Consider the following 27667-nt stretch of genomic DNA (forward strand, 5'->3'; position numbering starts at 1 on the left):
CATGACTTATTCTTGGTTTTCCATGAGACACACTTCCAAAATAAATAGGCTTGGACAAGGATGTGGAAATATCAGCGGGCAGAGAGGATGTTTCTCTACCTCCTTTTTTCTGGGATCCCACAAATTTGTCTGAGAAGTGGAGGGTGCGGCCAGGAGGCTGACATGCTTTAACTTGTCTGTTCTTCTGGTTGAATGAGGACTGCCATTTTAATCAACTGAACTTCCTAACAGCCTCAGGTGTCAATCAAAACCAGGAGGCTGTATCGCCAGAGAGTCATTCTCACACCCAAATGGTAATCTATGACTGACGTAAAAATCAACACGGGCCATATGAGAATGTTTTCTCTTTTGGTGGAGTCCATTTCCGCAAGCTGCTCTTACAGTGAAGCTAGAGTCTGAAATGTGAGAGTTCACTTGGCCTTCAGCTTTTTTTTCACTTTAGATATATTGGCCTGGCAGAGTTTCCTTTGTGGAAAAGGGATATTTCGTCTATGGGAAAGACCAGGATGGTGAACCTCAGATTATGAGCTGCTGATCTTGTTCCCACATCTGCAAGTTTGAGCTCACGTGTTACTCAGGGTGACCTCAGGTATGAAATGGGTGTAGGACACGGGATAAGATACACCAGACCAAAGAACACATCAACACTGGGATTTCATAAATTTGGACTACAATAGCTAGCCTCAGTGGTGGAATTGGATTCTGATTGCTTGATCTGTTTTTGATCAAGTTCCAGTTGCATAAATGCCTTTATTTGATAAGCTCAGAGTCTAATGCATATCCATTGTAACCAAAGAGGTAGGTCACGAACCATTCGGGTAGCCACTTAGCTAAACAGCATGTACAGCTTGTGATACATCTTACATACCTACCTCTACAAATGCATTGGGTATTTAAATGTCAATCTTTGAGTTTTAGTTCTTAGTTATTAAACCTGCATTAACTGATTTTTTTTGGGTCACTTGGGGGCAGTGGACACACAACATATCATCACATTTTAGGTTGATATGGCAACTTTGTTAGCAAACAGTTGCTCATTTACACATTCAGCAGATATGGAGCAACATTAGCATTCCTTTGTTGTTGTATTTCTGACCACCTCATGAATGGAAGTCCAATATTTATTCAGCTAAATGCTCCACTATGTTCACCAGCTAGTCACCGATTTTGTCAAGCTGCTGTTTGGTGCTGAGGAGATAACATTCTGTGGGTTTTTGTAGGTGTTTTTTTGGCTGAAAGCAGCTGCCGCCTGCAGCTATAAATGGTGCTGATGAGAGCAGGCCATTAAACCACGAGCTGAAAGATGCTGAAAAGCTCCAGAGAGCTGCGGGGAACTGTAGAACGTGTTGATAATTATCTGTTGGTTCATCACGTCCAGCGACACCTTTCACACTGTCATAGTTATTGTTCTACTGTTAAAGCTATAGTTGGTAACTTTTATGAAAAATAACTTTCTCCAATTGGCTGAAACTGTCTCTGTATTCACACAGCACTAAATGAGACAGATAATCTGTGAAATAATCAGATTCCTCTGCCTCCTCTGTTGCCTCGTAGTGCATCTAATGGCCTTACTGCACGTAAAGGAAAACAACCAATCAGAGCCGAGGAGTCTCTGACGCCTAGATATGAATCTAGATTGCCTATTTTTGCCTCTAATGTTTTCAGAAACATATTTCAGTGTACTGTTTAGCTGTAAAATGAGAAAGGTGCTCTGGTGCTGAGCTTGGCTGTATCCAACATGGTGGCTGGGTCACAAACATTCTCATTTTACAGCTCAACAGTACACTAAAATATGTTTCTGACAACATTTGAGGCAAAAATAGGCAATGCAGCAACAGAATCTTGATTCATTTTTAGAGTTGCAACGTAATGAGATCAGAAAGAAATCATGGTGTCATGGTATATGGAATTACACAATTATTATTATCATTTACAATAAAAAGAGTAGAATATATCTTTACTGTCCACCAGGTGTGGAAATTTGTCTTTGGCTCACCAGACACAAACGATGGCATTGTAGAAAGCAATCAAACAGTCAATAAAACAAACGTACAAAGTCCTTACAAAACACTTAACACACTAAAGTGCATCTCCTGTGCTGTTCTTTCTTGGGTGTTCATTGGTTCAAGATATAATATACGTACGAGACAAAGTTCATAAATTAACTGATGAGTAGCGGAGAGAGGGTAGAAAGTAAATAGTGTATACTTCCTCCTACTCTTTTTTGAACATGTACAATTTAATTTATGTTGATTATAAGAATCAAATCGTTGAGTTTGTTTTATAGATTACCATCCATTTTAATTATTGTCATTTTATTTTGTTTCGATCTTTTTTGCTCTGTTTGTTTGACATGTTCGAAATAAACATCAATAACAAATCAATTAAAGATTCTTTAAAATCAATACTGAACCCCTGCGCTACCTGGTAGCCATTCGTCAATACCTAGAGCCCTCCCTGAGCAAGCAGACGCTGTACTTGAGCCTTCCAGATACTTTACCGTCCCAGCTGTTCAACAACTCCACTGTGTATAGGGTCAATTGCCTCACTTAAACCTTTAACCAGTAAATTGTAAAGCACCCTACAAAGATGTTGCAGTGACAGCTGGAAGGAGCAGTTTCAGAGGTAGGGACATGGTGAGTCAGCAGCACAGTAACATCCTGAAACCAACCCTGATAACAGGATGAGGTCCTCTCCCTTGTATAATCTGTTCATGTGTTTGGTACGGAGCACTAAGAGCTCTGTCATCCTTGATGCTTTGTGTTACACAGGAAGGCCAGTGTGAGTGTGACAGGCTTACTATATTGTGCGCTGGCCCTCCTGTTAGAGCGCATAAACATCTGTTCAGCATAAGGTTAAGATGCTTGCTCCTCAGCATTATGTTTAAGCAGCTTTGAGACCTTATTTTAGATTTCACAATACAGAATAACGAGCAGCCTGTTTTTTTTTTTCTTTAAGCGATTACCTTGCATTTAATGATGAAACACAGAGGAATTCTATGTAATAAAAAGCAGTTGAGATTCACAGCTGCTGCGCCGTGCCTCATGATCCCCGAGGGGAGTTCTGCCTTTTATTTGCTGTACCACGAAACGTAACTCAGCAACGTCCTGCACCAGGACAACAAGATAACAATGCATGTGACTTGATGGAGTGTAAACACAGAGAGAGGAGATAGGAAGGGTGTTAGAAGTGGACTGAGGGAAGGACAGAGAGGAAGGGGTGGGTTGCACGTGATACGGAGCAGAAGCGAAAGCAGCATGCATGCATTGAGTACAGTGCAGCTCTGTATTCTCACACCGTCATTCTCACATACAGCGTGACTGACAAGGGGGGAGCCATCACACGCTCTGTGCATCTAATAGGGTTTAATGATGGCCTCTCTGAGCTGTTCATTTTGCTAACATGTCTAATGAGAGCAGGTCGGTGCTCACAAGCTCTTCACGAACAGATAATCAGAGGTCCTGCTAAAGGTTTCATTGAAAAGATGTCAACAGGATGCTTGACATGAGCAGGACAATCAGCAGGAATGTGCTGTGAGTCAGAGAGATGTTGGGATTGGGCAGTTCAGAGGGATATTTATACGAGAGCTGAAGGGCCTTAAAAGTTCACACACATTTACTTAAGTGCAGCTTGACAGAGGTGAATTTTGACTCGGAATAAGAGGCACAAATAACACACAAACAACTCGCCCTCCCTCCTGGCACTGTGCATCAGTGTGAGTGTGACATCAGACTAGAGAGCAGCGGCGTCGGCACCCCAGTGTACGAGCATCAGTGGCTGTGTGTGTTCCATACTAATCTATGCTTTAATGCTATTCATCTCTAATGTAGGACTGCAACGCATTATTATTTTCCATTTATCTGTTCATTATATTGATGAATTAAGTAATTGTTAGCCTCGTGATGTCTCCACACAGCTTATCATATCTGTCCAAACGTCTAAAAAATAAAAAAGGTATTCAGTTTACAGTGAAATAATACAGATGAAAGCAACAGATTCTCAGATTTGAGGAGCTAGGAACAAATTTTTGGTATTTTTTGCTTGTTTAGGTGCATAAGAATAGTGTTTTTTGTTTTTTTGCACATACAAAAAATGCTTAAAAAAGAAATGTATCAAAGGAGGTCAGGAAGCTGCAGAAAATCAAACAATAAATAACAAAAAAAAAGTAAATAAAAATACAACAAACAACAAATGATAACAAGAAGCACACTGAGCAGAAAAATTAACCAATCACTGGATAATAATCGAGTAAAAAAAAAAAGAAATACATAAAGCACAATATGGACAGAAGAAGAAGAAATACACACACACATATATATGTATACATAAAATACATTTTCTGCTCTCACACACGCCAGCGCACCACACACCTGCAGTGTCTGACAATGTCAACAGCTGCTGTCTCCTTTACAGGACCTATACGAACCCGCACTTCACAGCCAGACACATCACATACACACACACCTCCACAGCTGAGCCCACCTACCTCCGCACATCTGTCTCCGGGTCGGCCCGTACGGTATGAAACAAAATCCGGGGCTGTGATGACAAATGGCTGCTGAGAGGTAAGGTGACCGTGGTTACTGGAAAGCTAGACTGTCTCTGTCAGGCACCAGAGACCGGGAACTTCCATCTGACTGATTTACTCTCCACTAATCAGCACATTCCCCTAAACGTCAATGAAAAGAGGAGGTTCTCCTCACACACATACACACACACCCACACACACACACACACACACACACACACATGCAGCACCCTCCCCCTGCCCCTGCCTCGCTCATCAGCTGCGTCCCTCGCAGCCTCACTCTTTCTTTGAATCCCTCTCTTCTCTTTCATTAGTCTATCTCTCTTGTCTTTCCACCATCAGCTGTCCTCTCCTTCTCACCCCCCCGACATGCCTCTACCCCTGGTCTGTGGTCATTTATTCAGCTGCTGTGTTGATGTCTATGGTTCAGTGGGGACATGTCCGGAGCCTGCATGTTGCAGCTCTGCAAGGTCGCCAATTGCTTTTTTTTTTTTTTTTTTTTTTTTTTTTAAAACCCCCTCCCTCTTCAGGACACATGGTGTTGCCGAAAGGGAAATCTGAGCCCTCAACCAGAACACATCCTCAGACAGGCCGAGCACAACCATAATGTAGTTAGGTAACAGGTCCTCTAATTATCTCCTTATATCTAAAGAGAAACTCACCTACAGAGAGACCATATATCTTTCCTATTCAGGACACCTAGTCTCCTAGAATTTTTGTTTGCATGTTACTTTCTCACTTACAGCTACAGAGACATTTCTCCTAGTAATGAACACTTCATTCATGCACTGTGGAGGCTTCAGAAGGTGGTGGTTGGGCGTACAAAGTGCAGGAACGTGACACAGGAACTTCAGGTTCCTGTCTAAGGTTTAGGCAACAAGTGCACTTTGGTTAAGGTCAGGGAAAGATCATGATTTCTGTTAAATGTTACAGGAAGGTAATAAAAATAATGCTGTCACTGTCACTAAGAATGGATTCTGTAGTGCAACTGAAATACTTGGTAGTGAGCATTTCGCTGATATGTTTAGTATCAACATTCCCTCATTATGTTTACAGAAAACTAATTTGTTCTGCATTACCATCCCTTAATTATTTTCCAGTTACATATATCTTTATGTAAGTTCTAGGAGACAGGACTGCTGTGATAGAGCTGACACTGTATCTGTAGGTAATGCAGGCTACAACTGTCGTCCTGCAATCATCCACCTCTCCCTGTTTCCTCTGCTTTTGTATCCTGCTCAGTCCAGTTCTGCCCAGCTGAAAACATGTCAATACTCAGAAGGCAGAAAGAGCAGAGATTCTCAGAAATGAGCTCACATTTGGTGATGTGGCTTCCTATGGTTTAAATAAAAACCATTACCCACACTCTTTGTGGCTCTACTTATTTTCCGGGAATAATACAGGAGAGAAATCACACATTTGTGACTTCTCCTTCTCTGTAAAATCATTATTATATCAGGACTGTTAAGTAAACCTGGGCACAGTCAGTCTCAATAGCATCAATCTGGGAGAGGAGCCAGAGAAACAGGCTACAAGGCTGCAGCAGCCTCGGTGGGACTCCAGACGAGGCAAGATCCCCCATCTGCCTTAATATGTCTTCTCTCCACTCACCGGTGGCTCACAGTGGAATTTAGGATCGCTCATTTGTTTGACTTAAAATGTTCTTTAATTGCCTAGCTCTCATGCCCTTGACTAACTCACAGCAGAACACTCGAATCGATTGACTGATCGGCCATTAAACAGGCGGGCAACTTTGCTTCTTTATGAAAAATGCTGTCAAAGCACTGGACCATCCACAGGAGGGGGGATACATATATTAGAGGGCTGCATTCTGTCCTGAAGTCTCTCAACCAACAGATGGTGCTGGTGTACAGTCGACGCTGCAATGAGCCTGATATAGGGTTTAGGGATATATGACTGATCAAAAGGCTCCCACTCGTCTTTATCAAGAGGGGGCAAGGAAACAAGTTAATGTAAAGTAGAGCAGTAGTGGGAGGGTTTTAGAAAAGGGAGAAAATGTGCAAAGGAGTTGGAGCAATGGCTGCAGATACTGATGGAGTGGAACTTTATGCTGCGGTTCCCAGGGGAGCTCATTTAAGCTGCAGGCGGACATGTTTGGGTCTGTATGAGGAGACAGGTTTTATCTCTTAGTCTCATTTGTCAGAAATGACTCTTCAATTCCAGCCTTGAGTGTCCCTTAATTTGAAAGGAGCTGTTTCCAGTCTGGGTAAAAAGCCCAGACTTCTACCGTAAGTTAAAAAAACACACGCCTCTCCGCTGTAATTCTACTTCCAGTAACGATAATGACACTAATAAATATCAATAATTCACCTCCTGTGCTCCTGTGGTTCATTTTCTGTGGTTGAATTAATAGTGGTCTAAGGAAATAAAATCAATACACATAGACGACATCTGTAAGATATGAATGAACCGTGCTGAATGATGTCACTGAGGAAAAAAAAAATCTGTGACTATGGGAACCCGGAGTGATACACACATTAGGTGTGTCTCTGTGGACGCTGCCTCATAGATTGAAAGCGGGATTTATTACAATTGCATGCACGTGCACAGATCTCTGAGGCCAGTTGTCAAGGCAACAGCTAAGGCTGACAGAATAGAAAAAAAAGGCACTGTCTGTCTCATTAGGAGATATAGACGTCTGTGTACGTGCAAAAAAAAAACAGGCCTGCATTTACACACAGCTCACAGCAATTAGTCCAATCAGGATAAACATTCAACTTTAATGACTGTTTACCCGTGGCAGTCGCAGCCTCCCTGACAGCATGGTTATTTCACTCTCATGCAGGGACATGTGCTAATTCCACAAGTCATGGGTCCATGCGAGGCATGCGAAAAAAAATCGGATCGTGATCAAATATTTATTGAAGAGAAAATGTGAAATTCTGCTTTTCAATGAGCAACGCATGCCCCCTCTCCCAGCTGTGATATTAGATTCTTGGACAATGATGTTTTAATGTTTAGTCTTCTGCCAAGAGCAATATTTTATCCATTTATTCACCTATTCATTGCCAGCTGAGACAGAGCTGAAAGCCCCCAAAGGGACCACTCTGTTTTATAGAGTAAATGCGCTGTCGTGCTATTATCAACTCCCCCAACAATCCCCTGACCCAACCCCACCGCGCTCATTTCTGACATAAATCAAAACACACTCTGGATAATGAGGGTCTGCTTTGTCACTGAAAAGAGTTGGTGGATTAGCGGCAATTACCAACCTGAGCTCTGAAGGCTCAGCTTGTTCGCAGCTGAGCATCAGCTCCCTGTCCCTACAGTGGTGCAGGTACAGGACAGCATACATACACTGAGTCCCATTCATAGCAAAGCACTGAGAGAGATTACACAAGTGGAGACGGAGCATGCCAGCCTTCGGATTCTGCAGCACAGAATGAAACTGGGTTCTAATTTTTGCAGTAATGAGCTGTTCTTTTTTTAGCCTGTCTCTGCATGTGCATACATATTCATATGTAAATCAACCAGTGAACCAATACACACAAACTGTGTATATGCATCTGTGCATGTGCGAGAGAACGCACATGACACAACGACCACAAGGTGCAGAATGTGTATATAAAAGCTGCAGTGCAGCAGCATGAGCTCATCACTCTCCTCTTCTACCCCTCCTCCCTCACTGCCCCCCCCCCCCCAATCCCCCATCCCACCCCTCCTCGCGCTCTCCATTACATAAGTTAATGCAGCACACACCCTCATTATTCTCCAGGCAGGCGCTGTGAAGAGATGCAAAGGAATATGTCATCAAAAGTAGAGTAATAGCAAAAAAAAGAAAAAAGAAAAAGCCACACTCATCACAAAGCACAGAGCATCACAGCAACACATATTTCGGCCACGCTTTAATCATACATATAACATGTACATTAGGGAAGACAAATTTAAGAGAAATTTAAGAGGAAAAACGTACATATCTTTCTTCGTACTGTGTCTTCTCCTCATCAGACACCTCAGTAAACAACCTGAACATGAAAAGCACTCTCTCTAGAGGGTGGCATTCTTGAGCATTAGAGTAAACAAACTGGCTTCCTCAGATGATTAGCATTTCAAAAGCTGTACAGCTTAACATGAGCAGTGTAGATACTGCAGCGGAGGCAATGTTCCCAAATATACTCTTCCATAATGTTGCAACCCTGCAGCAATAGGAGATGAGGAGACAGTGAGGCTATTCTCAAGCCGTTCCCTTATGACCACAGCACATTAGCCCTTTCATTACTGTCATGATCACATGTAGCTTCAGCAAACAAGGAAGCCAAGCTAGAACATAAAACTATCATTCTTAAAAGGTGATATAACAGTAACATAAAGAAGAACAGAAGATGAGATCGTCCCACACGATGCTGGCGTCCCTTTGGGAGAGACACAAGTGTAAATTATTCAGTGGTGTGGACACTGACTGCAACTTATGCATAGATCAGGAAAAAAAAGCCTGTGCATATAAAGTGCTTAAGATGTCATGTAAACCTCAGATACTGTAACTAAAGCACAAACACACAGTGAGCTCATTTTCTGGGCATGGGCACTGATAAAAAAAACATCCATAATGAAGCACCCCACTGTGGAAGCCAGCTCATGGAAACACCCTGACGACAGCAGTGTAAACCCATTTCCACTGGATACGCCTTCAGACAAGCATGAGTGCAAAACTAAAATTTACAAACAGGTGAGAGAGAATCTGCTGAATCAACTACGACCATCTACATTCGGGCCTGGCACCGGTGTGTGTGACTGTGGTCCACCTCTGCAGATGAACACTATAATTACAAAAGGAACATTACTATGAATTTAATCCTTTCAGTGCCAAATCTGCACGGCAAGAAACCCAGTCCACTGTTTCTGTTCAGGCTAACTGCAACTTGAGATCTCCATCATCCTGACATTTCTGACCAGAATACGGCTTCCATCCTAGACACGTCTAAGCTTTTCCACCCTGGAGAGTATTTTTTTACTCACCACAGTGGGACTGCAAGCTCGCTTTGGCAGGTTGCTATTTTTCCATTACAAGCAGTTCCTCTCACCCCCCCTTAACTCAAAAAAGACCTCACTTGTCATAAAGCCAGCGTACCAAAGCAGGGGACCAACAAAACGGTTGGCGCCTGCTCTCCAGCAGTAAAGGTCCAGTTCAGGCCTACGCCGATTTGTGCTAATGTTCCAGTTGGAGCCGTTTACCTATTATGAAGCAGTGCAGTTCTGTCAGGGGGTGTTTAACATCCCAGTTCACTCAGATGAGACTCTACAGAGCTTCCTCCTGTACTCCGTCCCATGGATATCCACTGTGGGACGAGGAGGCACCGGTGACAAGCTCCAGATCTGCACGCATTAAATAAGTAATGCTGTCGGCGTACTCTCTGACACAGAACCAGAGTCGTATCAGATGTACCCCGGCGTCTAAGGTGTCACTGCTACTGGATTCCTGTCTCGGTCGTGAATCGCCTCGTTACTTTAATCTCTCAGACATTTAGCATGTTGGCGTGAACGCATTCAGGAAGTTCATCTCTACTGGCTCAAAAATATCGTTTTGTTTGTTTTGTTTTCTTGCCCCATGTTCCATCCAGGAACATGGGAAGGGAGGGGGATATAAAAGCACAGAAAGGAGGAGCTCGGCCCAATCGGAGCCTAGAACCTGCCCACTTGTCATAAAAGCAGCCCAATTTGAAAAGTTAATTTAGGAAAGGGTGTTTACGGTCATCCGGCCTTGTGTTTTATCAGTACAAGGCAAACCCCAAACCACAGTTTAGATAAAGAACAATTTATCATAGAAGTCATAAAACTAGATGAAAGTCTTTTAGATAATGCTGTATTAAACATTTGAAGTTTTCACTCATAAGAACAGATGTAAGCCGTTACAAGTTTTTTTGTTTGTTTAATCACAGAGCTGTGACAGACTAATAGCTAGAATAGAAAAAAAGTTTCAAGTGTGCTGTAATAAACTGAAATGACATTTGTTTTTAGACGATTTCAGGGAGTCTACAGATATCAGACAATTTAATACTTTTCAAGATCGTTTTTAAACAAATTTAACACTGATTTTTGGACAAATCATCTTTTTCTACTTCAAGAATTGCATGTTAGTTTAAAGGTAAGTATGTATTCCCCTGAAGAGTAAGTTTTATGTAGGAGTATGGTTATTCTGGTGAGTTAAGCCCTTTTTAAATAGGAATTGTGCAAATTTGCAGGAAAGCCCAATCAGTCTTTTTTCAGCACTGGCAGTATAAAAGCAAAATCGGGGAGTGCGGCAAAATGCCACCTACCTACTTTTGTTTATACAGAATGCGCCTTTTTCGGGGCAATGGGGGGTGTGAGCAAGTAACAAAACGTGTAGCTCATCGCGTAACGTAAACAGTGACGTAGGAGGGAAGCCACGGCTGGTCAGTCCTTCAGCGATTCTCTCGTAAGGCGGCCCGTTATTCACCGTCCCCGTCATCTGACGGTTAATGGCCTCTTCGTTTGCGATGACAAGGAAGGCGTGCAATTCCTTGTCTCCCCAGTTGCTCATCTTTACAGTGTCTGTCAGGTTTGCGTTTCCCTCTTGCTACTAGCTGCTCGCTAAATCCTGCTGTCAGCTGTTTCCTGTTTATCCACTGCCAGTGGGTCACACGTGCGGGTCATCAACAGCTCCTCCCACAAGTCATCAACAGCCCCTCCAATGGCAGAAGGCCGCCTTGGTCTTTTTAAACTAAAAGGGTTCCGCCAATATGACTACCCTACCAGGCGGAAAATTGGGCACCTGGGATCAACTCGCCAATCCGGCTCTGTGTGTCTAAACGCTCGCAGCTTGGCAGGCAAAACGGCCCAACATTCGCGGAAAATCTGGCAGTGTAAAAGGGGCTTTAGAATAATCTACATTTTGCCAGCAGGCAAGTTAAAATATAAAGTATAACGACAGTAAAAGGTTCAAAGGGAGGTTTTAAGATCTGTAACATCAGAAATATGGATTTTCACACAGAGGAGCTTGACTCATTTTGAAAATATTGAGAGATAAAATTAGATAATTAAAACCTCACAAATTCAATTTTAAGACTATTTAATGAATTTTAAGGCCTTATTTTTATAAACTTAAAGGCCCTGCAAACACCCTGGATTTATTGAAATATAGCCCAACTTTTTGGAAATAGTCGGATAATGTTATCAATTTATATGAAGAATAAAGACTGGCCAGTTGACTGTAGATATCTTAAACTTCTATATTGGTTTTGGCCTAAAAAGCTTCTAATGTTATACATACTACATGTCAGGGTGGATGGCTGACATAATGACTGAGAGCCTCCCTGTATATTTGCTTTGCCTGCCATAAAAATCCGATCCAAGAAAAACAAACTGTAACAACAATAAAAAAAAAAAGCAGTTTAGGGTTTAGGGGGAAAAATGGGAGGCAGATTATATGACAGGCCTGTATGTTTGGAGAGGTTTTTATTGTGCAAGTACTAGAAAACAGATGAGTACTTTAGAGTTTCCCCGCAGGCTACCTGATGAGAGTCACAGGTTGAATGTAACACAAATGAACAATGGTAGATTCAAAATTGGTCAATCTATCACATAATCCCCATCACTGCGGACTCTGAATAATAAAAGGGGAGAAATCTTTTCTATGTAATGCAGAATAAATGTAATCTTTGTGCTGGTTTCCATGTTCATTCAAAGAGAGATTTCAATCCTGCATATCAGAGGACGTTCCTGATGTACACTTCTGTGCTGAGACAAAGTCAAGTGATAATAAGGCTTAAAGGAGATGGAAAAAGAATGGCCAGATTATTCTTAAGTCTTCATTATCAAAGACACGTCCTTGATAAAGCAGACTGCCCTGAAAGACCTTGAAAATGTTTCTACTGTTCACTGTCTGCCTCTCTCAGCCGTGTGCCAGTGATAATATATTTCCGTGGTTCTGGAAAGGAAACCATAGAGCTTGAGCATATAGACAGGAATGTTATTTGATCAGTGGAACGTCAGAAATATCTGCGCAGAGTGCTGCGGTCAGTCCAAAAGACAACCACCACTTATACTGCCGGCCGCTGCAATCCACACTGGTCCGTGCCAAATGGTCTCCTACCTTATAGTTCGGCTGGTAATGCAGTACTTCCACATCGCATTCCACATGGCAGTGACATCACCAGAGGCATCAGACATGCCCGAAAAAAGTGCGCATGGCACTGAAGGGAAGTTTTAAAAAAAAAAAAAAAAAGTTTCAAAAACACAAAACTGCAGCAACTCCCCCTAAAAGAGCCACCAAAAGTACAGTCTGTGCTCACTCCCTTCTCGACCACAAATTACACCCCACATCCTTCACTTTCCATAGAAAAACCCACAGAGAAGTTCATTCTTTCGCTGCTAAAGTTACTTTGTCTCTGCCTTTTTCGAACTTCTCCCTGCCCTAGTTTATGTTGGGCTCAGAGTTGCTGCTCTAGCAAGCTGCCTGATGACCAAGTAAGGTAAAGGCCCCGCACGTATAGCAGAAGAAAATCATCCCTCTTCTTAACAAAAGCTCTCCACCCACAACGAGCCACACACCAGTCCTCTTTCTGCTCTCCGCAGACAGCCCTTCCTTTTTGTTCCTTTTTGTGCCGTCCAATGCAATCTTCCTCTCATCTGCTGCTCCCCAATGGTGATGGGCAGGGCCTGAGTTGTGTGTTTGATGTGTGCTTGTGTTTATGTGGAAGTGAGAGAGAGAGAGAGGGAGTGTGATAGAGATAGATGGGAGAGACAGAAAGAGCATGAGAGAGCTTTCGGTCCCTGTGTGTATGGTAATACTTGGGCACATGTCCAACAATCACACTGCTCTCAATGGGAAGGCCACGCAGGAGGGAGGTTGAACCCCAGTTCAGCAGCTGGGAGAGGCTGTTTTGAGTTACTACACTGACCTTGCTTCAACAACACGGTCTCAGTCCTGGGATACAATCTGACTATGTTTCACTGGAGCCAAAGCAATGTAATGAGTTACACCCAATGACCAGAATATTCCAGTAACTCTGCGGGATTAGACACATTATGAGTTGTTCTAAGTGTTTGGAAAAAAAATCCTCCTCAATCATCCCAGGGACCACTGAGTCACAGACTGAGGTCAGCCATAAGCTGCTAAAAGATTTTGTTAATTATTTTTAACTAAGTAGACGACACATTCAGAAGTCTGATTTGAAATGCTCAAACCATTCTCATTCCCAGGCGCCAAAATACGGCAGCCTGGTCGGTGGCCTTTGGCTTCTGTTACTGACACACAAGGCACCTTACAGGGTCTGCATGAGACGCACCTGGCTTTCACCTAACTCCAATGTAATCTGCAGCAATGATGTAGTAGAAAGGGTGAGAAAGTCTGGGTAGTGTGGGAGGGAGCGGTAGTGGATGTGTCAATCACACACTGGACTTTCACCCAGGAGATCAGTGTTCGTGTCTCATGTGAAACCAAGTGTCAACTTGGGGTTTTTCAACCATGTAATGTAGTTAAATGTGTACGTCACGTGACATTTTCCTGGAGTAGCATACCCGTTAAAGGCCAGACAGAAATGGCTTATAATAGGTATGTTTTCTTTACTGTATAATCCTCTGAAAATGGGAATCGTTGTGTTTTCGTTATCGCCAAATGAGCTGTTTATATTTATGTAGGGAGCGGGTATTCATTTATGGAGATTGCCAGGTTGCACCGTCATGTTTCTACACTGGCTCCAGACTGGGCCATTAGTGTTTCCGCATTGGCCGCCATAGTTAGAGGCCCATCTGTGACAACAACATCAGAAAAACACTGATTTTTTTTTTACGTAAAACTGCTTTAATCAGTGTTTTCACAGGTTTAAATAATCACGTCTGTTTGTTTTGAAGAGGAAGAGACCTCTATGGATAATTTGCCGACTGATAGAAACCTCCTTAACATCTGGACCTTACGTTATCAGAGAAAAAACGTGAAAACATATGAATGCAGTGGGCAAGCTGCCCGTCTCCGACATGCCAAACTGCGCCAGGGAAACACTGATTTGTAATGTGTTACTGCCTTATTCTGTGTTTTTACTGGTTTAAATTACCAGGCCTGTTTGTTTTGGAGAGGAAGAGAGGTCTGCGGAAAATCTGGCTTCCTTCTGAAAACCTTCTGAAGAATGAAGACTAAAGGAGAAGTTTCAGTTAGTTGCAATGTACGACCCTCACCACTAGATGTCACTAAATCCCCCTAAATCTTACACACTGAACCTTTAAGTTACTGTATCAAACAGGCAACAAAAGTACTCTGTTAGGTTTGGAAAAACGATCATGGTTTGGGTTAAAATAACTAACCCTTAAGTAGTTTTGTTGGTGAGACTTACGTTTTCCCGTAACGATGTAAGTTTATTTTGAAAGACATTATAGCGTGTAATGAGCAGAACCTGATACAGAAACTGACAGTGGAGGTGTGCCTAGAGCGTCACAGATTGAAGCGTAGGGCCACTGACAAAGCTGCCGTATTTGAGGTGTTGCGACTTGGGAGTGAGAATGTGCTGCAATGCTGCTCGTAACAATAAGAAATCAGAAATCTGACTAAAAAGATGATGACTGTATCACAGGCATTTGGTAGTGAGGTAGCACCAACAGCTGGGGGGGTTCCCTGAAGCCTACGTTCAAAGAAGAGTTGCCAGCTAAACCAGTGATGCATTATTAATGAATCACGGACATACTGTATCCTCACCTTCAGAATAGCAATGCTTATGACAAACTCTGTGTTTATATATGTGTGAACACATTAGCATATAGAGATGTGACAGCAGGCATGTGCTCCCAAATTTCACAGGTACTGGATCAGTGGCTTCACACACATGCAGCTCGCTTCTGATTCAGACATCAAACATCTGCACGACGCGATGCACATGAAGGAAACCCCTGCAGATTCTCTTATTGGTGTAGCAGGAGAAAAATACACTGACATATTGTAGCTCTTGTCTGAACAACTGCAAAACTGTGGATCTAAATTATGCAGAATGAGAGTGAGGTAACAATTGTGAGGAAACTCCAGTCCTTTGAAGCTGCAATTGCAGCTTGAAATACACATGTGAGATTACAGAGCATCTAGAATGGGCTCAAAGTAAAGACCACCCAAACATTAAAGCCTCTTTGTCTTCGTGGAAAATCATTCATAACTGTCTTTCTCTGCACATCTTCAACAGATAGTGGTTGTTTTTGCAAAACAGCTCAACGTGCATCTCAGTTTGAGGAGGTGGAGTGTATGCATGGAGTGTAAAAGCATCAGATATCTGTGTCGTGAGAGGCAGTAAAACACAGGGGAGTCTTTTTTAATGGTCTCGACGCAGCAGCAGGCGGACGGGGGTGAGTAATTTACACAGAGTGTGAGAGAGGAGCGTGCACTTTTTTAAAATACCTGCGAAAAACATACGCCAGTGGCTAAACCTCGACTACACTCAAAATAAAAGATGTTGAAGCTGTTATATATCTTGCATCCTCTGATGTGCTCCTGATTTACACTCTGGAGTGTCACCATCAAATCAAATCTGATGACATGATTGGCATGTTTTGGTGAACAAAGAATAAACACATTATAGAGTCATAAAAAATTGATTTCTTTGCCAACCTTGACGCAAGCTGCAAAGCTTGAATCAGTAATCAGGCGCAGATATTGCAGTGGGTGAAAGGTGAAAGAGGAGAGGTCCCAGTGGGACGCAGAGATGAATTAATTCAGTCAGCTCATTTCGTGCTTTTCAGCAGTGCCAACATTAACAGACAACCGACGCAAACAAGATCATTCTACGTGCCAAGTTACTCAACCAAGTGCTTCTATAAAATAACACAAGTAACCTGGTTTGCTCTGATGAAATCGATAATGGCTCAGCCAGCTCGCAGACTCTTGACTAATGTCTCTCTCAGTCAGCATGTATGTCAGCATGCAGAGCGGAGCACCACAACAGTTTCTCTATCAATCAGCCATGCTTTGATGAAGTAATTCTGGAGTCAAGGAACGATCTGAGCCAAACATGACTGCAAAACGCAGCCATCTTTAAACATACCTCTTATAAAAGTTGTTGTGTGGGTGCAAACACAGCACATGCCAGTAATCCAGGCAAAACGCTTTGAACTTCCACATCCTCAGCTCAGACAATCAACAGGGCAGAATAGCAGTGAGATCCAGCCACGTTAAAAAGCACCATGGCACCACAAGCACAGGACCCTGCTCGATTCTTCAGCCGGTGAATCCCTGGCATGGACGCTGGCTGGATCCGTCCTCCTCTGGAGCTCCAGCCTCGCCGCTGCCACTGGACAACAGCCTGAGTGGTTTTAACCCGCCCAGAACAACCACATCACTCCTGGACCTGTCTCAGTCATCACCAACCCAGGAAGCCAGGCCTTTCAGGAACCCTCTGTAGGACTGATTTGGAGCCAGTATTAATTCTCAGGATCCACCTCCCTAAATAAGCTCTATTTTGGCTGCTTCGGCTCTCTTTTAGCTCCTATCCAGGTCAGTCAGTGTGTCCTCTGTGCCGGTACCTAATCACAGTGCGTCAGCCCAGGATCCTCTGAGACATCATGGCTACAACCGAAGCTCTGCGTTGCTCCAGCAGGCACAGGTACTGGAATGTGTAGGAGCGCAGACGCGAGGAGGAATCCTCCAAAAGTCGCTCATCCCTGTTTGAACAGGCACAGACTCAACAGGGATCATCAATGGCCTCCTCCTCTGGCTCCTCCTCTGCTGCAACAACAAACTTTCTAACGAGGCACGAGTCTTTTCCCTCACACTGGCTCTTTCTCCACCATCCTTCTCCTCCTTTTCTCCTTCCTCCAGTTCAACCCCAAACCTCCTCCTATCTCTGTCCCCCTTCTCCTGATCCTCTGCCTCTTGCTCTCTCTGCCTCCCTCTCCCTCTTACAGCTGCTGCCATCCACACAGGACCTCCCAGAAATGTGCCGATTCTGGTTGCTGGGCAACACTACCGTACTACTGAAGCTCCAAATGGAAGCCTCACAGAGCAGCCCGTGATTGGTTGGCTTTTAAGCGGGGAGGGGCTGCTGCAATGTTGTATGACCACATGAGTTTATACACATGCTTTGTTCAAATAAATATGAGCTTCGAGTGCTCCCATGTTTTGTCAGTGTCTAGGAAAGGAAAGGGACTCATCAAGGTCGCGGAGGCATTACAGAAAACACATTTACACATAAACTGCTTGTGCAAATGTTCAGTTATGGTCAATAGGGTGATTCATGAAGTGAGTTAGAGGTATGAATGGTGCAGGGTATGCAGACAGAATGTGGTGACATCTGTGCCTGTATTTTAAACCTGTATAAAAGAACTGTGTGTTTCCATGAGATGCATGTCCCGATGTGCTGCAGTGCTTTAGCAGCGCCATAAGACTTGGACACATAGAACATTTCTCTCTTTGCTTGCTAAAGGGGGTTTTGCACTTGAACACAAGCACACTGCTGTTCTTTCTCTGCCTGAGAGTGCAGTGCCACGCTGCAGTGCCACCCAGTCCCAGCAGTCATGGGAAAGGGGTGTGGAAGGGCCTCTCATCAATATTCAGCTGCTGTCAGAGTCCAAACACACAAACAGTGAAAAATACTGCATATTTACACACACGGGCAGAGGCGCAATACACAAACACAAACAAATAAACAAACATGCATTAATGCGTCTGCATATTTGCACATCAACACACTAATTGGTATAGTTAGATCTGTTTCGTCTGACAAGCGATCTCCGCATGACTCCTTTCACACACCTCCTGGCACAATACGGGCTTCCTCTGCTTTCCCAAGCTGACATATAGAGAGGCCGGAGCAGCACAAAGGCTATACTGAGAGGCTATGTGAACAGCAGGGACCTTGAGGAATTAATTAATCTACACAACACTCATCAGCCTTTTGTCACAATTCAGGCCTCCTGATTCACACACATCTCACAGAAAATGACCACACACTGACGGAGTTGTCTTTTATCTGGGCTCTTCATCTCAATCGTCGCTGATGGAAAAATAGCTTTCAGTGAGTTAACATTTCTCACTACATAACAAGTGTGATTATCTTTCCCGTTTAGATGTCTGCACTCTGATTTTTTCAGAGGTTACACATCATTTGTTGGGAAGTAAAGACACATTAGGAGCAGATTATCAGATAATATTTAGCGATGGAGCCTAATGCTAGAGATAAAAATCCACCAACCGCAATTAAGGCCGCAGTTAAAAGGTAAGCGACTGCACTCAGAACTATTTTCCTCACTGTTTCCGAAGGCTCATTATGTCTGTTGTTCATCGTGATGATTTACTCATGTGGTTCATGCCAGATGGAGAACCCTTTTAGTTCCCGTTTTCTAATTCATGTCTGGTTGCCTTCAGTGGTGATTGTGGGTGGAAACCCCACTGTTTCAGTGAGCCGAACATACTAGAGTCTGTCAGAGGGAAAGAAGAGCAATTATTGCAGCGCTAACTGGCATAAAACACAGGTGGCTCCCATTCAAGCACACATGACAGGCCATTATTTGTTTTTCTGTGTAGCACAACAGGGCATGATTTCACAGTAGATGGATAGATTGCTCAGCATGGCATGCACTGGCATGTTCACAAGTGTGGTGAACTGGTGTGCGTGTGTGCTTTAAAGGGCAGTGTAAAACAAATTCTTTCCACGTATCACAATGCGTGCCTCCGCCTACACCAAAGTTTTGCTCGCTGTGTGTTCACATCTGCAGGCTGTCAGTGCTTTTTCAGTGTTTGACAGGGGTGCGGTGTATCAAATCACTCATATTCTAAAAGGAATTTTACACCTTTTTAAAGCAGGTAAGAGTGTTTAACAACAGAAAACTTGGAGGCTGTACAGCTTCCTGGTTGCCTGGTATGTGCAGGGACTCACCCAGTCACCGTTACTATTGATGCTATTTTCCACTTGTGTAATGTCAGCATAAACTGCAGAGGTCGGCTTCAAGGTCAATTATGAAACAAGGTCACATAAAACCACCAAAAGCACGTACTTGTGAGTCAATATGTGCGCAAAAGGTACACTGAGGATATGAAAAGATGACAGATATTTCCTTCCTTCCTGACTAAAATCCCCACTGCACTGCAGGTGAACCAATATGAACGCGCACTGTTCCAGAGATCAAAGGGCCATAAAAGACAGACAATCATATCTGCTCCGACATCAATCTGAATAAATGACCTCATATGACAAGCTCTTATTGTTACACGCCGCCGCTGGTGCATCAAACTGTAGTACACTGACACGGGCTGATATCGAACATTATAGCGCCAGGATCGCACTTCTCCCTGCGAGTGACCCAGTCAATCACTGATAAGCTGCCCCCTAATGATTTCACCATGACCTGCTCTGTGCGGGAGCTTTGCAGTCAATAAGCACTTCAGAAGAAAATGGCCTGCTGCGGAAAATCCTCTGGCCAACGGTATGTGAGAGGGGGCAGAGCAGGGAGCTCAGTGTGAACCAATGCATGGATGAGGAACCTGGAACAAGAATGTAAATATTATACAGACATCTGAGCAGGTGACAGTTATGGCTGGTGTTTAAAATCAAATTGTTTGCAAGGTGGCTGTCCTGCACACAAAAGAAGTGATTGCACATAAGCCCTAAACCTAACCCTGGCTTTCTGTCTGTCTGCCTTGCAAGGCCGTTCTGCATTCAAACAGGAACCAAAGAAGACAGATGGTGACGGCATAAGATATAATAATAACCATCATAGGTCACTGGATATGAGCTGGCAAAGTTGTACAGAAAATCCATGATAAAGACATCATTATAACTAGGATTTTAAAGTACACAGAAGAACACCAGCTCATAATGATGTCGGTGTGAAGGACAGCCTGTCTGAAAGGATGTGTTAGAAAAGTTCTCCCCCTGGTGGCAGCTTGGAGTAGCTCCCGTGCCTTCAAAGCTCCGGGAGCCAATGAGCTGATGTGATTGAGGGAATGAGGAGTCTGACAAGCATGCTGATTCACTCAGCGAGTACATCAATCCAATACATCATGGAAACTCATTTATTTCTTATTCATACTGCACCGGAGAAGCATTCAATAAAAGGCAGACCTCAGATCACGAGTGGAAACATGCCTCCACACACAAACAACACACATTTTTAAATCATTACACACAGTTTATGTCAGCTTCGTGGCAGTGTAAAACTGAAGACCAGAATGATTTATGATGGCGCTTTATACTGTCCAAGCTCAACTCTTTGCACATGGGCCCCAGTGATGTGTCACACAGTTGTGCTTCGTCTTCTGTTTGGGATAAAAACACAATTGCTGCAGTCAGCGGGGAGATACCATTACAGGCAAACAGGGAGGCACAGAAGCTAAAGAGTATCTGACTAGCATGTTAGTTTACACTACAGGGCAGATAATATCACTTCATGTCATTCTTCAGGGGTGCTCTGGGGAGAAAAACCTTACATGAAAGTTGCAGCACAGTTTGCATGAGCACAAGCACTTGCATCACGCAGATTGTACAGTACAGCTGTCTAGCCCCCAGCCAGAAGGCAGCCACGCAGAAGATAGGTAGAGGAGGAGGGGGGAAAGACAGAAGAGACGGAGGGTGTGGAGACAAAAGCAGGACGAGAGAGAGAGAGAGAGAAAGACACATGGAGGAGGGGAGAGATCCACAACAACGGCAGACTCACTCCTCCAGCTTTGGCTTTGTATTAAAGCAGAAAGTGCAGGCACACAGGCAAACAGCGGGAGGAGGAAAAAGAGAGGAAGAAAGGGGGAGAAAATCCTCTGTGGCTGGTTAGAGGTAGATCCCACTGTTTCTAGTCTCTGCCAGCTTGCTTGAAGGCCTTTCACAACCTGAGGCCAGGTAAGAGAACTGATGAGGAGCCCTGTCTCCCCCTGTCAGAGAGTGTACACTTAGAGGCAGGACCACCAGCTCAGCGCACATGTCCAACCCAGCAGGCTGTATTTGTCACCAGTCAGGTCTACTACGAGAGAGAAGAGATGGTTGTGTCGCCTTTAATAATCCTTTAAATGATATGGTTTGTTGAATGATGTGTACAAGCTTAACACATGACGATGATTCACCATTTAAAACCCCTGATAGGATTATCCAGGATAGCATGAAGTAAGCAAATACGGCACGCATGGATATTCCAGAGTCATGAAAGCGGAAAACATGTATAGAAGAAAATATACTAAGCATGAGTCAGCCGGTGTGCTCTCTTTGAAAAGGGCTTAAAGCCATTTTCCAATTATGAAAGAGTAAACAGAAAACCATGAAAATAAGAGTCAATGTGCGAGATAACATGCTCGGTGATATCTTGGTATGGTTGTGTTTATGTAACACTGTTGCTGATAAACATATCCTCATATCTGTTTTGATTTTTGCCAGAGGAACAAAATGTTCTGGAGATGCATCCTTTTTTTCTGATGCACCCAACTCTCTGTGCTGTCGCTTCTGACGTTGCCATTGGCAAAGGCAGGAGCTTATTATGTGCTGTTTCAAAACCGCGGATGCATCAGACACTACTGTAGCTACTCCCCTGAGGAAACTTTAACTCGCTGAGATGTGCCCCTGAGAGCCCGACGGCTCCCGTTGGTTTGATAATCCTTACACATGGCTGACACGGCTCCAGCTGTAAACTCGACCACTGAAAACTCGGTGCCAGCCTACTGATGTCCAGCTGCTGAGGTTTTAGTGTGCAAATGACAGCCTTTGAGCTGACTGAGCTCGGCCCGAGCCAAGTTTGTGCCATTTTGGCAAAAGCCAAAATGCTACTGTAGCATTGGTGAGAAAAATGGTACAGTAGGCTGTTTGACTTGGCAGATTGATCCAGTGTTGAAGCTCCCTTTACCTCAGTTCTGTCAAAACAACTCCGTGAGGTGATTCTTTAACCATCTATGATCCATTCTCATCTATTCATCATCCATTATTCTCTACCGTGTTAGGCTATATTCTCTTTTTTCTTGCTTGCTCTGTCAAAAGATTATTGATGGAGCAGAAAAGGAAATCTTAAGGTGTGAATGTGCTGCTATCAGTCAAAATCATTAAGACGAGATCAAACAGTGGATCAATAAATAAGCTATACAGCCGTTGGCATAATGCCGGAAGGGATATAATTATGGTGCTTTAATGGCTATATCTTGACGGCTTTACAGAATGAGTGTAGTCATTTATGGCAGCAGACAGTCACTGTAGCTATCAGACAAGTGAAAAATCAAAGGGTCATTATGAAGACAGGCCTGCACATACATACAGCATGTATCCCTGCTTTAACTAGTGACTCACTTCCAGCTCTGTAACGTTATGCCCCCATCCACTGATGCTATATGAACTGACAGCATGCTCTGTGCCAGCTCATGTGCTGGCGATGCCATGCACTGTATTGCGGTTGTTGTCTCGTGCAATAGCTGTGTGCATCCTACAGTTGCTGTCTCCCGTGGAGGCATATCGAGAGCTATGCTGGCAGTTGTCTTTGTACACTCTCTCAGTCTGCAGACCTTGCACACGGTGCTGTCAAAGGCTCGGGCTCAAAGTAAAGGAATGTGCTGTCAGTGCCTTACAGCTCTGGTGACGCACTCTCTTTTTCATCAGCACTGGCGTCACTTGAACAGGGGCATTGCATTAAGAATCTCGCAGCCAATAATGGGAAATGGGCATTCCTGCTGTACCGGCTTAACGGCATGAATGCCCTCTGAGAATGCATGACATTATCTCAATGAAGGGTAAAACCCATTGATGTTTATTAGCCACCTTGTCTGTGCAATGTTATATGCTCAGTGTGCTGAGCACAGGGAAGTGATTATGAATCCCAGAAAGTAATCCATGCACAAAGATCAAACCTCCTGGATGGTAATGTCACGGACAATAGGATTACCAAGCATTTGATTTCAGGAAAGAGATGTGCACATCTCAGCTCCAAAATGCATCTCTTATGATTTGGAATAACAAAAATTAGCACATTAGAAAGCTTTTTTTGTGTGTGCGCAAGCCAGGTTAACAACTGCTGAGCAATGAAGCAGGGCAGCAATACTCCTGCAGAGTATCTACTGTACAGATCCACGTCATAACCCCTCAAACAAAACCAACCTAAGGGCTGTGGATTTAGCAAAACCCTTACAGTTTAACTATGTGTACCATTTCACAGCAGGTGCAGAATGATCATGCAGTATCACTCCCTGCTCTGTGGTCCAGCTGTACATTGCTCTGCAACAGTAAACTGTGAAAACCAAAAGCTTGTCTGCAATCGTGACCATTCTGACGCACGATAAATCCATATTCAGCAAGAACTGGAAACAGAGAAACGTGACGATACAAAAGGGTTGGAGTGACAGGTATCATCAGAAAATTGGAGCATGACAGCATACAAGAGTCTAATGGACTATTACTATTTTTTGAGAGGTTCGGGTCACGACTGAAATGACTGCCATTTTGTTTCTGGCCGGGTGAGTAAATACGCTCAACTATAACTGTCTTTCATATTCCAACTGGACACATCGCTGTCAGGTTAGCGTCACTAGCTAACATTAGCTAACTTCAGCTACTTTTTTCTACCTGCTGGGTCAACCGTTCTAAGAGGTGAGGTGAAATGCCACTGAAAATCTGAGTTGTGGCCAAGAACATGGCACGTTTAAAATGCTTCAATGTTAACATCTGACGTTAGTTTAAGGACTTAAAGCGGCGCTTGTTTTTTCCCAAGTTGATCGACTGTAAACAGCACAAATCATACGCTTCTCTGCAGTGCTGGTCGTCTTCATTGGTAGTCATATGCAAAGAAGCTATTACCCTACATCCTTGTTAAATGGTTTAACACACAACACATTAACAGACCTGGTTTGATTACTAATTGAAAATGCCTCAGTTGGTCTCTCTTCAGCATGCCTTGGATGCAGAGTATTCATTTTGTTCCACTGTGCTGAGCTGAATAAAACACACTTCACACATGCTGACGTATTCTACCCAAGGCAACCTCTGCATCCCTTCAGGCCAGAGTAGTGAAGTGTAGTATCCTTAAAGGCCAAGAAAGCCTTCAGCCAACTCCAGGTTATCCTCCTCTTGGCTTTCCAGTGTTGTAGGCACAGCATTAGCATTCCAGAGGGACCGGGGCCTGCCAGCAATGATGAAATGACATTTACAACAGAACAGACTCATCCCGCTCCAGCTCCTCATTAAAGGAGTACTGGCCAGGCGCTGTGAGCCTCGGTCTGTTTGACAGACAGTCAAAGCAACACATTAATGTCAATCTGCGGCACATGTCCTCTGTCCCCTTACAGCGATAGCAGCGAATATTTCACAAAGTCATCGATTTGCAACCTCGCTTTCGCCTTCCTGAGCTCTGCCTCTCGGCCCTGTCATGTGACTTTCTGTGGTTAAAGCTCTCTTTGGACTAATGCTGGAAGGAAAGAGGGAAGACAGAAATCCGCCTCTAGCTCAGAACCACAGACAGACCAAGATGTTCAATTGCCTGTTATGCAACACCATAAACAGAATGGTGCATGTAATATAATTATTATTACTGGTACACTAAAGGAACTTGGGAATCTGAGGAATGTATTCATGTATTCATGCGCACTTTACACATGGAAACAAGACAGAGATTTAAGCCAGTGAATGGCAGGGGCGGACTGCCTATCAAGGACTCTGTGGAGAGATCCGTGAAGGTCTCATATTCATTAAGATGACTGATCCCCATGTATGGTATTAGATCATAACATGACAGGGTAATTCAGCTCAACGTTATGCACCAGCTGGTAAGTACATGAGGGAAAAATTTAAGCATTCATGTACAGGGTTGTAAATGAATAAAGTGATGCAGACTACACACACTACAACAGAGAAACTTAGATGTGCCTCTGCAGAGAAATAAGATGGCATAACGCTTATTCAGCTAAATACTGAAGGCGTTGAGTACGAGGCAAAGGGTAGATGGTGTGCAGAAAATTCTTGTGCAGCACCACACCAAAAATACAAAGCTTAATATAACTCCAGAAAAACAACCCCATCTAAATATGTCCACCTTTCATCCCGGCAGATCTGACACATGATGTACTGAAGTAGAGACTCATGCTTTCCATATAGACCGTGGGACTCATCACTATCCCAAAAATAACAGCTCAGACCCAGCCGCATCTCATACACACACACTAGCGATGCCACACACGCACACACACTGTACCAATCACACAAGAGAACACACTCACACCCACAAATATACAGCAGAAACTGCAAGGAACTCGTGTGCCCAGTAAGAGCTGTCACAGCATCATCCAGAAATGAGTCATATTTCCACCCGAGGCTCATTCACATGACTCTGTTGTGATAATGGTGGGCAAATACAAAACAACACTCGGGTTTCATCACTGTGTATGAAGACACATGGTATTAATTCATCTTGGTGGAATTTTTTTTGCATCTCATTCACACACAGACAAACGTATGTTGCATCTCGCCGCCCCTCCCCTGGAGAGAGATGTTGTTTACTAAGAGCACAGGAAGGGAACATGAGAGGACAGAGCAAGGTCTGGATGCCATAGGTGACTCAGCACAGACACTGGAGAGGTAGACACCGTGTTTTCCTCCACCACCACCCACTCCACTGCTGTCTCCATGAATGGGAGCTCCACCAGTGCCGCCCAGACAGACGAGCCTGCCTGTCGCGCTCACCCGACAGCATTCACACTGAACATGCTACTCACATGTCGTAGAGCCGGTAGCCCATGGCTGAGCCCGGTCTGCTCGAATGGGACCCGGGGTCCCGCGTTCGCCTGGGGTCCGTGCTGCTCACCACGGCGCGCCACACGCTTGGTTTGTCCATCCTGTATGCTGGTCAATGGGACTGCGTGACTGAGACGGCGTGCGCACACGGGCTCACTCACATTCACTCTCACTCTCCCTCTCCCAGTCACAAACACAGGCAGCCTGAGAGCAGTGTGTGTGATGTAACGAGGAGCATCCAAGAGGCTGGCGGCTGGTGGGGGGTGGCTGGTTATGGTGATGGAGGAGGAGGAGGAGGAAGAGGGGTGGAGGGAGAGGCTGTTGTAGAGCCAAGAAGCTGAAGGCGCTGGCTGTTGAGCACTGATGAGAAGCCTCTGTTTTAAAGCATGGTGGATGATGGGTAATTGTTCACTGGAGCCAGTACCTGGGGAGGATGCCACTCCTAAATAAAAAGCAAGAGGACACGACCTGCAGCAGAGCCACTGGGAGATTATACTGGCTCTCTTAAACACAGAGAAGCATCTGCGTACGCCTCCCCTCACCCTCTTATCAGCTCCAGTAGTACAGTCCTCAGCAAGGCCACACGATTGGCTCCTTGGTCTCCATAGAAACAGGAGGATGTGTCAGAGGTAGAGCTCATTATCATGCCTTCTCTCCCCTCCCTCCCATTTTGTTTTCACTCCCTTTCTCTTCTCCTTCGCTCTCCCTCTCTTCCCATTCCTCTTCTTCTCACATACTCACCCCTCCTTCCTCTCCATCTTTCTCTCTTCTAAAATCAATGCACTTTTCTCTGTAGTGTCTTTCAGAACGGATGAGGCTTTCCAGTCCAATGAGGGGTGGTGCAAACAGGTAAAGATGCTGCATAGCTCTGATTAATTATGACTGCAGAAAAATAGAAACACCACAGGACTAACACAGAGATGGGATAATGGAAGCAAATGAAAATTCCAGATATAATTATAAGGAAAACAAGTCATCTGGTGAAGGAGTTAGAGAGCGTGCAGTTCTGGACTTTGCGTTGCCAGGAGTTAAAACTATGTGGCTTGCACAGACATTGCATCATGTACAAGTGATGCCAAAACCAGAAAGGAAGTGTGAAATATTAAGCAGAAATAAGGCAACATCACTGAAGATTCGATCTTGATTCAAAGGAAAACTGAAGTGGTGACAAAACGGATCAAAATGAACTGCAGATGATGTACACAACATACTGTACACTGACTGTATTGTACTGAGCCTCTGTTAGGAAAGAGATGGCACTGTTGTTGACATTTTAACCACGTAACAGCATCCAAAGCGGGATGGCAGGCAGGCAGGAGAGTGTCTATGGAGACAAGCTTTCATCAGGACTTTATAAAGCTAACACACACACACACACACACACACAGACACACACAGTGGGCTAACCCTAGGCCCGATGGCTCACAGTCTCCAGGGGAGGATGCCTTTCAACCCCGGGCAGACTCAAAGGCACACAGTCCTGTCCACGTATCGAGTGTTAACGCCAAGG

The 27667-nt window shown here is 44.1% G+C and overlaps 1 protein-coding gene across 10 annotated transcripts in view; it reads right to left on the reverse strand.

Moving 5' to 3' along the window:
• The window catches only part of LOC117258915 (IQ motif and SEC7 domain-containing protein 1-like), a 133368-nt gene that overhangs the window by 41293 nt on the left and 64408 nt on the right, over positions 1-27667 (reverse strand). The window contains exon 1 of one of the 10 annotated variants that reach the window (XM_078169914.1): positions 26139-26394. The exons of 5 other annotated variants lie outside the window; for them this stretch is intronic. In XM_078169914.1, coding sequence (XP_078026040.1) covers positions 26139-26257 — 119 coding nt within the window. In that variant the 5' untranslated portion in view covers positions 26258-26394. Of the gene's footprint in view, positions 1-4486; positions 4666-12599; positions 13051-16524; positions 17306-26138; positions 26395-27667 lie in introns of those variants that run through there. 4 more of the 10 variants (XM_033630149.2, XM_033630151.2, XM_033630152.2 and 1 more) reach the window with 4 other exon arrangements.

This window comes from Epinephelus lanceolatus, chromosome 8, assembly GCF_041903045.1.
Source record: "Epinephelus lanceolatus isolate andai-2023 chromosome 8, ASM4190304v1, whole genome shotgun sequence".
Classification (NCBI taxonomy): Eukaryota; Metazoa; Chordata; class Actinopteri; order Perciformes; family Serranidae; genus Epinephelus; species Epinephelus lanceolatus.